The sequence below is a fragment of the Danio rerio genome, chromosome 20 (assembly GCF_052040795.2).
Source record: "Danio rerio strain M-AB ecotype USA chromosome 20, GRCz13ab, whole genome shotgun sequence".
Taxonomy (NCBI): domain Eukaryota; kingdom Metazoa; phylum Chordata; class Actinopteri; order Cypriniformes; family Danionidae; genus Danio; species Danio rerio.
This window is the reverse complement of record NC_141040.1, coordinates 30,165,849-30,179,896: the sequence shown is the minus strand read 5'-3', so window position 1 is coordinate 30,179,896 and position 14,048 is coordinate 30,165,849. Positions and strand designations below refer to the sequence as shown.

General features: G+C 37.4%; 1 protein-coding gene across 2 annotated transcripts in view; it reads right to left on the bottom strand.

The window, feature by feature from the left end:
* syne1a (spectrin repeat containing, nuclear envelope 1a) overlaps window positions 1-14,048 on the bottom strand; it is a 238,807-nt gene that overhangs the window by 95,980 nt on the left and 128,779 nt on the right. Inside the window, exons 58-62 of one of the 2 annotated variants that reach the window (XM_087298227.2) lie at window positions 13,518-13,827; window positions 13,254-13,418; window positions 6,335-6,694; window positions 4,446-4,582; window positions 1,701-1,878 (exon numbers count right to left, since the gene is read on the bottom strand). In XM_087298227.2, coding sequence (XP_087154353.1) covers window positions 1,701-1,878; window positions 4,446-4,582; window positions 6,335-6,694; window positions 13,254-13,418; window positions 13,518-13,827 — 1,150 coding nt within the window. Of the gene's footprint in view, window positions 1-1,700; window positions 1,879-4,445; window positions 4,583-4,737; window positions 4,852-6,334; window positions 6,695-13,253; window positions 13,419-13,517; window positions 13,828-14,048 lie in introns of those variants that run through there. The other variant, XM_087298228.1, reaches the window with a different exon arrangement.

The window sequence follows — 14,048 nt, the reverse complement described above, 5'->3', positions numbered from 1 at the left end:
GAACCACATACTTATCCAGCATATGTTTTATGCAGCAGATGCCCTTCCAGCCGCAACCCATTACTGTGAAACAACCATACATGCTTCCATTCCCACACACACATACATAAGACACACCTGGTGTGTCTTTGGACTGTGTGGGAAACCGGAGCACCCGGAGGAAACCCACGCCAACACACGGAGAACATGCAAACTCTACACAAAAATGCCAATTGGCCTAGCTGGGACTCGAACCAGCAACCTTCTAGCTGTGAGGCAACATTGCTAACCACTAAGCCTTCAGCAGAACATTAAAACCTATTTTAAGCTGAAACCATTCTTATTGATGACTCATAAAATCATAGTCATTCAGTCATTCAATCAACCTTTTTGCTGTGAGGCGAACGTGCTACCCACTGCACCACCGCGTCACCCATAAAATCATAGTTTCATATGAAACTCTTCTTTATTGTCCTGCAGCACATGAATAAAACATGAATCTTGACTTATCTGAGCGTAAATAAATAAACAGCAGTTGTACATTTTTGTGTCAAACTTGTTGCAGTTTGAGCCAATGAGAATGTTGCCATGCGCCTAAGGCCTGGGATATAATAGATGATAATAAAATCCTTAACTTATTTAGAAAACATTTTGCGCTTACTTTTATTTATTCTTTTGTTCTCTTGAGCACAAAATAATATATTTTGAAGAATGTTGGACACCTGTAACCATTGTCTTCCATAGCAGGAAAAACAAATACTATAGACGTCAATGGTTACAGATTTCAAACAATATTTAAATATCTTTTGTGTTCAACAAAACAAAAAATGGTCAAAGTCAACGATGAGCAAATTAATTTTGATTGTTGGGTGAACTATCCAAACAACTATTCATCCATTCATTTATTCATTCATTTTCTTTTTGGCTTCGTCCCTTTATTAATCTGGGGTCGCCACAGCGGAATGAACCGTCAACTTACACAGCATATGTATTACACAGCGGATGCTCTTCCAGCTACAACCCATCACTGGGAAACATCCATACACACTCATTCACACACATACACTAGGGACAATTTAGCTTACCTAATTTACCTATACCACATTTTTGGACTTGTGGGGAAAAACCCCACAAACATGGGAAGAACATGCAAACTCTACACAGAAATGCCAACTGACCCAGCCGAGGCTCGAACCAGTGACCTTCTAGCTGTGAGGTGAACTTGGTACCCACTGCGCCATCATGCAGCCTAAAACAACTATTATTCAGAGTAAATCAGCAACCCATTTCAGGGTCTAAACAACTAAACAAATACATCATAACTGATGGATGGAAATATAAAGCTTAAATATAAATGACATGCAATTTCACACCGCAGATACAATTTAATGAATGACATTCAAATTCAGCTGCAAATCTCTTTTCATCCATGTCTACCTATGTCTCTTTCATCACACCATACATCATTACTGCGCATTTTCCCTTTGCTCTCTTGGGTTTTCCGCCGCACTAATTGAAGTCATAAATAGCCCAGTCTGGCACATCCTTGGCTGAACGGTGGCCTCATAAACTGGCCCATGGGACCTGCGAATGGACTATCACTTTGTCAAATTCTGGCTACTCTTACATGACAGGGATAGAGACAACCTGCTGTGGCCAGACTATGGCTCCGTTCCACAATTCTACAATTTGGCCTCCTGGACAGAGAACCGTCCACTCACCTGGATCCTTTGGAGAGCAATAGAGGCGTCCTGGATGCTATGAGGAGAGTCGAAGCATTTGGCGGTGGAGATGTTGGCATTGACCAACCACTGCCGAAAGTCATGCAGAGAAGAGCGGAAGCGTTGTTCCAGCAGTTTCTCCTTATTCTGACACTCCCTGGAGGCTCGCAGACTCAGGCTACAGAGAGAAAAAAGATGCACACAGAGGTATTAGAAAAGGAAAGGTGGAAAAGGGGGGAGAGGGTTAAAATGGGCGAGTGCAGGGGGGCTGATAGCGCAAGGTGAGCAGACATCTGTTTCAATGACAGGCTCTCTCAGAGGGAGAGTTTGGAAATCAGAAAGTGAAAACGCTGCACAACCGGCACACACACAAAATACACACTCACATACAGCAATGCGGATGAGGTTGAAGTGGACGGTGGAGGGAAGATAAGCATGTTTTTTTTTTGCTGCTATACCTGAAAAGCATGCTAACGAGGCAGAGCCTGCTGTCATGACAGGTGCTCTCAGGCGAAACACTTCAGATGCAGAGCTATGAGGTGCAATATATCACAGCCCTTCATTCACCTCAGTGCGCTAAATTTATATGTGTCAATGTATTCTATTGTGAAGGAACAAATGTACAAAACAAGCAATTCAATGTTTATTTATATAAATAATTCAATTAAAATGGAGAGGAAATGAATGACTTTACATTCATTCATTCATTCATTTTCATTTTGGCTCAGTCCCTTTATTGCATATTATTATATTTTTACGCAGCGGATGCCCTTCTGTGCTGCAACCCAGTACTGAGAAACACCCATACACACTTATTCACATACACATACACTACAGATAATTTAGTTTATTCAATTCACACATAGCGCATGTCTTTGGACTGTGGGGGAAACCGGAGCACCCTGAGGAAACCCACGGCAACACGGGGAGAACATAGAAAACTCCACACAGAAATGCCAACTGACCCAGCCGGGGCTTAAACCAGCGACCTTCTTGCTGTATGGTGATCGTGCTACCCACTGCGCCTTGTCGCCTAATGTCTACATTTTCAACAAAATAAAACATTAATTTACTTGCATTTCTTTAGATTTTTTCTCTCATTTATGACCCAATTCTTGAGACATTTTTTTATGAAGCAATCATATCAAAGGTTTACAAATGATTGGATCACTGGACTGTAGTGAAAGCATCAACATTAATCTGTCCTTGTCTCACATGTTCTCCTACTGAAATTACTCCTTGTGTTTTTTCCCCCTTTTTATTTATTTAAATAGTCAAGAAACATGCATTCATTAATCAACATAACTAACAACACAACATATCATATCACTTTTATATTTTTATACACAACATATATATATATATATATACTGTATATATAAGCAAAGTGCTTTAACACTGTCTACATATAAACAAAGACAAAGAATTAAGACAATATCAAAACAATACAAGCAAAAACTGACAGCATCAGCATCATTTTGTCAACTTACTATTACAGCTGTCTATTTAAAAAATACTTTTTGTACACACAGACTTTTTTCATAGTTCACAGACTTAGTTCATATGCACACAAACTTTTCGTTTTGAGACAGAGCTTTGGGTAATCTGTTTTTCCATTACAAAATGTCACGTTTAAGATCCGATTTCTTTAAAAATTTGTGATCTTTACTGACTGTTCAATATACAATATAAAGCTGCTCTCAGATCGGACAAGCACTGCATTAAGTTCCATTAACCCCGGCCATGTCTTTAAAATATAACAGTTTATTTTACCCCAGTATTTTCAATGGAATTTCTGTGCAAACCTGTTGCTACTGATGGCGCTAGTGGTTACAAAAAGTGTTTCATCTCATTCTATGCTTGAACAAGTAAATAATTACTTAAATTTATTTAACTGAATGTATTGTAATAACATTATAACATCACTGTTGTAAAAACAACCTTGTGAAATTGAAAATACTCTATAAGTACTCTATAAGTTAACTATAAACTTCTAGCTGTGCATATGGCCCATTAAGTTCTTACACTTTTATTGGGTTTACTTTTAGAAATAAAAACAATTTTAATAAGCCGAATGAATGAATGAATGAATGAATAAATGAATGAATGAATGAATGAATGAATGAATTATTTTAATGAACTATTCGACTAATATAAAAATATGTTAAATAAATAAAAGAAAGAAACAAATAACCAAATAGTAAAAAATATTGGATGTGTTTACATTTTCAACAAAAATCATACATTAACTAACCTTTCTTGAAGGTATTTTTGTAATAATTTGTTACACTTTATTTAGACTATTTATTTTCAGAACTCAAAACAAAAAATTATATACATTATATTATTGCTGTTTGTATTGAACTATTAAATTAAGTTAGTTAATTGTTTGGTACATTTTAATATACTACATGTACACAATACCGTTTTTATGCTGTTTACTCATCAACAGTTTTTACAAAAATAAAAATGTCAAAGGAAAAATTTTAACTCGTTAAAACTATGACTCTACCAATAAAAACAGACACATGCAATAAGCAGTGAAGACATAAACAGGAAAATCTGTGACAAACAGCCATCTTCCACTCTAAAAATACCAAACAAACTCAAAAAATGAACTGCTAAACAAAACCAGACGGTGACCGTTTGACTCCAAACCCCTTTAACCTGCAGCATATTAGTGTGTGTGTGTGTGTGTGTGTGTGTGCGCGTGCGTGTGTGTGTGTGTGTGTGTGCAGCACTCACCTGTTGTGTAGCTTTATGAGAGCGCTGACTCTGTCCGACTGTGGACCCAGATCACTGGAAAACCCACACAGTTCATTGAGCTGCGCCTTCAGCTTCTCCTCCATAACTTCAGCTGTCTGAAGCCCCTCCAGAACACCCTGACAAACACAGCGGGGTGAGTGTCAATGCACAGGCCATGCTTGACACCTAAAATCTCATTTATCAGCTTGCTGCTTCACACACACTCACACACATCTGCGCATTGAGCACTGAAACACACAACTCCATTCAACTCCAAGAGAGGGATTCTTACAAAAGCATTTCTGTTCTTTGCCGAGTCCAGGAAGCGTTCCCACTTCTGCAAACATGTCTGAGATTATACCGAGGAGCCTCTCACCCTCCCCCTGAGCGTCTCTTTAAAAACAAGAGGGAAATGCTTCCCTAACTTCCCTCTATACAACACTTCCTACTGCGGTCTCTCTCCTCCTCTTCCTTCTCTTACTCCTCCCGGTCTTCCACTCTTCGCCCTCTTTTTCACACTCTCCAGCGGCTCTCATTCACTTCTCCCCGCCTTTAACATGTTTTCTCGTTCGCATTCTCTCCCTCCCTTTCACATTCTGCCCTCCTTCCTCCCGCCTCCTTTCTTTCTGTCCTCTCTCTCTCTCTCTCCTGGTCCCGATGGGAGTCAGCTGTCAGATGTTGAGGAGCTTGAGCCGCGCAAACGAGCGTGTAACACAAACAAGTCCGGACACCGGAAACACGGGATGAGAGAAAGTAAAAAAAAGGAAGATGGAAGCATTGAGGGATTTGAGGAAAAAAGGAGGAAACATTTTTTAAACCCTTTTTCAATTATCTAAACAGCAAGCTGCAAATGAAGTATATAAAAAACCTCAACAGCAGGAAAACATTACAACTCAGTGTTGTGTATGTGAAATAGCCAGACTGCAGACAGAAAATATGACAAACAAGGAAAGCAAGGAAAAAGGGTATTACTCTGTAAAAGGTTGTTGTTGTTAATGTTGTTGTTGTTTTAACCGGGGTCAACAAGTTCGTGGTAATGATTGGCCAAAAAAACATTAATAATTAATTATTAATTCATTAATAATGAAAAAAAAATAAGATTAACATAAATAAACAATTTAGTAGAACAAATGAACAAAGATTAGTAGAAAAGAAACAAAGGAATAAGATAAATTAGATAATTAAATAAAAAATAACTGAACAATTGTAGTACTATACAAAAATATGAAGATTCAATAGAAATAGGAAAAATACATTACAATTGCATTGCCATATTGATTTAAAAACATATATGCATTATAAAATAACATTAAATATAAAATTTTGGCCAACTGTTTTAAAAAATAATAATAAATATCCAAAATGTATTTAAATAAACAAAAAAATAAATAAATAAAATGTGATTAAAAGAATAATGATTTAACATTATCTGATCCAATTAAAATAAACAACACATTAAAGTCATATTTAAAATAAGTTAATAATTGTCAATTAATAAAACAGAACAAATAAATTATAATTTAACTTAACATTTCTCTCAAACACAAACAAACTACATAAAGATAGAGGTATTTTATGGCTATTTTAAGAAACCTTTTGCATATGTTGCATATCTGGTTGTCCATATCTATTGATCAGTCTATAGTATAGGTCATCACTGAACTACATAAATATTGAATACATTCTGAATATAATCATACAGTCTGTATGGCACAGTGTGCGTGTCCCTTTAAGAAGGACCCAAATTCTTCATCAAACTGTCATAGTTAACGCTGTTGACTTTCTAAACAGCGCGTGTCTGGTGTGAGAGCTTACATAACGTACACTGTAATTAAACAGCATTTACCTTATACACTCCCCCTTTCCTCTTCATCTCGACTCTCAATTACCTTGGCGAGCGTCCATCCCTCCACCGCCGCGGCTCCGCTGTTCCTCCGCTCGGCGCAGCTCAGTCCGTCGCTCCACTCCTTCAGCTGGCCCTCCAGCTTCTCCATTTCTCCCTCTAGCTGCGCTGTCAGCCGCGTCTGCTCACGCTCGGCCCCTGTCGCCGCCGCCACGGCTGTCTCGAGGGCGTCGCGAGCTCGTAGCGAAGCTCCCTCCCACTGGTGCAGCGCTCGAGCCAGAGCCGCCACCTCTCCATCCATCAGCTCGCAGCCCGCCGCCGCCGTGTGCCTTCCGGCTCTCTCCGCGCTCAGCCGCACGCGCCGCAGCCGCTCGCGACCCTCGCACGCGCCGCGCTCCAGCAGCTCCTGAGAGAGAGCGAGAAAGAGGGAGAGAGAGAGGGAGGGTAAAGTTGCTACGGAAACTGCAGCATCGGTGCCTGCTTGTTATCCAACTACTGCTGCCGCCGCTCGTGACTCGCGCGCTGCTGAGGCTGAGCGACTGTTCAGCGCGCCAAAAACTCTCGCGATTCAGAGGATGAGCGATACTGTGCCAACGCGGCACCGCCTTCTGTTTCATCAATCTAAATTAGCAGCATTTTTATTCCTAACGTGCTTACTTATTCAGTCGAGATTTCTCAGATTTAAATAGAAATTCATTCATTCATTCATTCATTCATTCATAAAAATCAAATGCGAAATAAACTTAATTAAGTTCATTGTTTTATTAATAAACTACTTTAGAATTAAAAGTGGGTGTTGGGGAATAAAAAAAATAATTATTAAAATTTTTACAAATAATCATTAAAATACGAACAAATTAAAATAAGAATAACACGTGTTATACAGTAGCAAAGATTTGAAATGGATCAAAAAACGTTTTTCAAAATTGTCCTAAGACAATAATGGGTGTTGGAAAACGGGAAGGTTCTGATCAACTTCAAATGCTGAGTACTGTATTGATGTCATATTTGCATTTACTAAATGTAGAAAAATGAATAAAGTGTCATACATTCTTAACCATTGAGTCATTAAAAAGACTATTTATACATTTACTTGAAAATAAGCCAGGGGTGGAGGGGTGGGGTTGTTGAGTTTGTCTTTTTTGAATTTTCTCAACATATTTCTAAACATAATAGTTTTAATAACTCATTTCTAATAACTGATTTTTTTTTATCTTTGCCGTGATAAGACAAAAAAGGCTTAACTAGGTTAATTAGGTTAACTAGGCAGGTTAGGGCAATAAGCCAAGTTATTGTATAACAATGGTTTGTTCTGTAGACTATCGAAAAAAATAGCTTAAAGGTCTAATAATTTTGACTTAAAAATGATTTTTACAAAATTAAAAACTGCTTTTATTTCAGCCGGAATAAAACAAATAAGATTTTCTTCTTTTCCAGAAGAAAAAATATTTTCAGACATACAGTGAAAAATTTCTTGCTCTGTTAAACATAATTTGGGGGGAAAAAATTTGGGGGCTAATAATTCTGACTTCAACTCTACCTTTTACTTTTTAATTATGTTAAAACCTTTCTTTCTTGTATATTCACAATTTTTATTAAACATCAAAGTAGACATTTTATTGCTTTTAATGTACTGTATATAACATAATTATGAAACATGTCATTTCATGCAGGCTCCGAAATAGCAATCCTCATTTCTTTTTAAATATATGTTAGGGCTGCACAATATTTATTCAGCATTTATCATTTTGTAAGTGTTTTCTTTTTTGAGGCCTGTGAATGTTTTAAGGTTTTAAAAGCATTCAGGCATAAGAAAATGTACTGTTTTAAAAATTAACAATGATTATTTTGTTTCTTTCTCTCTCCCTCTCTATGAAAAAAACAAAACAATAAAGTCCTACTACTCACAAATAAGTTACTTAACAAATAGCACTACTCCGATGTATTGTTTCTTCTTGTTGAATTGCTGAAGACCGACTCAACTGTAAGTCGCTTTGGACAAAAGTGTTTGCTGAGTGACTAAATGTAATGTAATTTTATTGAATTGTTGATAAAATTAAGACTATGCAGTATTATTCTACATTTGTTAATTACTATATACCTGAATACATTACAACTCTACAGAAAATAATGAAATGCTGTTTATGTTTATATCTGGAAAGTATTCATAGCGCTTCACTTTTTCCACATTTTTTATCTTACAGGCTTATTCCAAAATGAATTAAACTCATCCATTTCCTCTAAATCCTACACATAACATTTTTTTGAAATTGTTGCAAATTTACAAAAAAAAAAAAAGCTAAAAAATCACATGTACATAAGTATTCACAGCCTTTGCCATGAAGCTCTAAGTTGAGCTCAGGTACATTCGGTTTCCACCGATCATTCTTGAGATGTTTCAGCAGCTTAAATGGAGTTCACCTGTGATAAATTCAGTTAATTGGGCATGATTTGAAAAGACGTACACCTGTCTAAATAAGGTCTTAGGGTTGACAGTGCATGTTAAAACACAAGCATGAAAACAAAGGAATTGTCTGTAGACCTCTGAGACGGAATTGTCTTGTGGCACAAGGCTGGGGAAGGTTACAGAAAATTTTCAGCTGCTCTGAAAGTTACAATGAGCACAGTGGAAAAGAAGGACAACCATCTGTGCGGCAGTCCACCAATCAGGCCTGTATGGTAGAGTGGCCAGACGGAAACCACTCCTTGCCTGGAATTTGCCAAAAGGAAGACAATGTACAGAGACATCCTGAATGAAAACATGCTTCAGAAAACATGCCTCTTAACATCAGACTGGGGCGTGGGTTCATCTTTCAGCAGGACAATGACACAAAGCACACCACCGAAATATCAATGGAGTGGCTTCACAACAACTCAGTGAATGTCCTTGAGTGGCCCAGCCAGAGCCCAGACCTAAATCCTATTGAACATCTCTGGAGAGATCTGAAAATGGCTGTACAACGTAGCTTCCCATCCAACCTGATAGAGCTTGAGAGGTACTGCAAAGAGGAACATGCAAAAATTCCCAAAGACAGGTTTTGTGGCAAGCTAGTGGCATCATATTTAAAAAAAAACTTAGGGCTATAATTGCTGCCAAAGGTGCATAAACAAAGTATTGAGCAAAGGCTGTGAATACTTATGTACATGTGATTTTTCAGGTTTTTTATTTCATAAATTTGCAACAATTTCAAAGAATCTTTTTTTCACATTGTCATTATGGGGTATTTTGAGAAAATGAAAGAGTTTAATCCATTTTGTAATAAGGCTGTAACAAAAAAAAAAATTGGAAAAAGTGAAGAGCTATGAATACTTTCTGAATGCACTGTATATATATATATATATATACATATCTCAAATTATTAATATTTATTCCACCCCAGGCTGATTTATTCATACATTTTTTTAATTTTACTTACTTACCTATTGTCATCCCTCATACAATAAAAAATGAAGAAAGAAAAAAAAGGCATGATTTTAGACACAACTGCTTTCTATGCAAAGTTATGTCTGTCCTAAAACACCCCAGTTGTATTCCATTATAAATAGAAGGCATTTTAAGGTAATATAAAGGTATAATCTCTGACAAACAAACCACATCTTTAAAGCTAAAGAGATGGAAGCATTTATTTGAGTATGATTTATTTAGAGTGCTGCTGTGTAGTCCTATTATCCTTTATCCCATCTACTCCACTCTCTCAATCTCTCTGACTGGCGTTGATCATCTAGGGAGAAACGTGCCAGAAACAGCATAAAAAATTTCCCACCAATTTTCTTCCTTTCTCCCCTTTTTTAACACCTCTTATTGCTCTCTCGGTGCCTCTGGTACTTTACAATCATTTTCTTTCTCATCAAACACACACTCAGTATTATGGAGATCTTCTTTCTCATCAAACACACACACACACACACACACACACACACACATACACATACACACAAATAAGCTACAGAGATAAGCAAGCAACATAATGAGCTAATCAGCACAGAAATATTGCAGATCCATAAATATAGTCAAATCTGAGCATCTGCGTCCATTGATTTGTATTCCAGTGAGAGAATACAGTACAAAAACTCTGACCTCTAAATAAAATATACTACCACTCACATCAATAATCAAACATTCGACAACACACACTAACACACAGATTAACACATTTTCCATTTAAGTCTTTTATAACAATATTTATTATGTACAGTATATGTTGTGCATAACTGTGGAATGTTTTCCTTTATACTTTAGTAAAAAGCAAGCTGAGTGTTTTGTTTCTAAACACTTCTGTCAGTATCGTACAGTTGGCAACTTTTTAATGCACCATTTAAATGCACTATTTTAAATACACTACTTTAATACACTTTTTAAACACTCTTTTTGAAAGTAAACACTGCATATTCCATGAATTGTGCAATTTTGGGCCATTCTGCATTGCAACATTTTGTGATCAGCTTCTTCTTCTTGTATTCCTCTTCATCTGAAAGCCATTTTAGCTAAAGTTTCTGCTAACTAAATCATTGAAAATGTAAATTGTGTTGTATTGTTTTGTCAGGCGAGATTGAGTGGCAGCGGTTGCACCACATTGTCCCTCATGGGGTTAATAAAAACACATATCTCTCTATCTGTTTATACACCCACACTCTGTAATCATATGTGCAGATGAATTGCAATTATGCATTCATATCATCAGTGTCTCACATAATTCGATGTGCAGTCTCACACCAATCTGCTTCAAAGAATGCATTTGTTCTTGTCGCTTCACACTGTTCACAATGAAAGATGATGTTTGTAAATGAGGAAAACAATATGCTAGTTCTCTCTAGCATTTTCCACAGAGAGAGGACAAGCACGTTCACAGGAAATAGCATGCTTAATTAATGTGTAAAAGCTCTGCTGAATTATAAACTTAATGAAAAACATTCAAATTGCATGCTTGTTTTAGACAAATGTGGACTTAAGGAACAATGTGATTTGAAAATGAGTAATTGGCAAGAAATTAGAAATATTGGTAACACTTTAGTTCAAGAAACCAATTTCACCGTTAAATGTATAGGCTTATTCCTACTATTAAGATATTGATTGTTTATTACTTATAAAATACATATTTTGCAAGACTTTATTATATATCCTTAATCCAAACTAATAACTACTAAATTAATTACTGTAAATAAGCAGCAAACTAGGAGTTTATTCAGGCAATAGTGATAGTTATTAACTCATCATTTAAGAGAAAACACTTCCGTATCATTGACGAGTTTTATGGCAATCTGTGTTTTAGATATGTTATGCTAGAGGAAACCCTATGCATGTCCTGAGTAAAGTACAGAACTTCTCTGTGTCCTAGGAACAAAATGTAAGACAACCAGAGAAAGAGAATGTAAGACTGTGAGTAAAAAAAGTTTTACAACATTCCTTTGACTTCATCTCTTCATTATAATGGTGTGTTACATACTACTTACTACACACATACTGCACACTTTTAGAAAAATGCATTTTTTTTCTTTTTTTTTTCATCCAAAAGTATTACATTTTTGATTAAACCTACAACCTTTTTGTTGTTTGAAAGCAGACACTTGGTTCTTTGTTTTGATATATGCTATGCTCATATACTCACCAGCCACGCTATTAGGTACACCTGTCCAACTGCTCATAAACACAAATTTCTAAACAGCCAATCACATGGCAGCAACTCAATGCATTTAGGTATGTAGACATGGTCAAGGCAATCTGCCGCAGATCAAACTGAGAATCAGAATGGGGTAGAAAGGTGATTTAAGTGACTTTGAATGTAATATGGTTGTTGGCTGGTCTGAGTATTTCAGGAACTGCTGATCTACTAGGATTTTCACACACAACCATTTTTAGAGTTTAGAGAAAATGGTCCAAGAAAGAGAAAATATCCAGTGAGCAGCAGTTCTGTGGGTGCAAATGCCTAGTTGATGCCAGAGGTCAGAAAAGAATGGCAGATTGGTAACTCAGTAACTCAAATAACCATTTGTTAAAACCCAGGTATGCAGAAGAGCATCTCTGAAAGCACAACAAGTCAAACCTTGAGGCAGATAGGCTATAGCAACAGAAGACCATACTAAGTGTCACTCCTGTCAGCTAAAGACAGGTAACTGAGGCTACAATTTGCACAGGCCCACCAAATGTGGACAAAAGAAGTTTGGAAAAACGTTGCCTGGTCTGTTGAGTCTCGATTTCTGCTGCGACATTCGGATGGCAGGGTCAGAATTTGGTGTCAACAACATGAAAGCATGGAACCATCCTGCCTTGTACCAAATGTTTAGGCTTGTGGTGGTGGTGTAATGGTGTGGGAGATATTTTCTTAGCTCACTTTGGGCCCATTCATACCAATTGAGCATCGTTTGAATGCCACAGCCTACCTAAATATTGTTGCTGACCATGTCCATCTTTTTATAACCCCAGTGTACCCATCTTCGGTCTCTTGAACATGACAATGAGTTCACAGTACTCAAATGGACTCCACAGTCAGCAGATCTCAATCCAATAGAGCAGCTTTGGGTTGTGGTGGAACTGGAGATTCGCATCATGGATGTGCAGCCAACAAATCTGCAGCAACTGTGTGAGGCTATGATGTCAATATGGACCAAAATCTCTGAGGAATATTTTCAGTACCTTGTTGAATCTATGCCACGAAGGATTAAGGCAGTTCTGAAGGCAAAACTGGGTCCAACCCAGTACTAGTAAGGTGTACCTAAAACCTAAGAGGCCGGTACACTTACCACTCACTTACCTTCCTAGCAGGAAATTTTCTGATCATAAATCATAAAATTGCTGACAATGGCTGGCAAGTTTTTTAGCAAACGCTGGCACAGAAAGAGTTATAGTGAAAATTGGATCTCATTATAAAATGTGACTGCACTATATGGTATAAAAATATTTAGTATAAAAACCTAACACATTTTTTTTCTTTATGTAGTTTAATATGAGAATAATTAAATTTTCTTACCCGGACATCAGTCAGCTTGCGACTTAAGGTGGGAGAGTCTCCAGATGGGTCAGAGCACTGCTGAAGCTCCTCCCCTACCACCATTAGCCAATCAGTGAGCTCCCTGGTTGTTTCCATGTACGTCTTATGTTCGTGGACAACATCTTCTGACAGTCTGACTCTCTCCTAGATAATATAAAGTATCAATTAACTCAATTAAATTTTTTTTTGATTTACACTTACTCACTTAGACTACAACTATCCAGCATAGGCATAATACTGCACCTCTGCTGCAGCTTTGACATCCTCAAAATGCGCCCTGAGGAGAACCATTTCTTCCTCTTTAAAGACGGGGTCACCAGTGCGCTTGTAAAGTTCGGCTGCACTCTCCTCCAGATAGCACAAAGCTCCCTGGTGGTCCTCCACATCTGATGACAGCAAGCGCAGTCTCTCCAACTGCTTTCGCTTCTCTCTAAGCCCAAGCTGAGGCTCAAGAGGACCTTTAACCTCCAGCCCGACTCCCTCCAGCCACCTCTGCAGCTGTGCTCGAGACTCCACAAACAAATCCCATTGACTTACGGTCCACTCCAAGCGGCTACAAAAACACATAAGAAGCAGAGATTGTAGTTACTTTTAGACACTTTCATTTTCTCAGAGTTTATTCATTGTAGATTAAAATATTGTTATGTAACAATGTTAGAACAAATTCATCTTAATGTAATGTCAGATAACATTGATATAAAGGTACAGTACATTAATGTATTGGATTACACTGAACCAAAACAAAGTCAGACAACTGTTGGTGTCACAGTATTT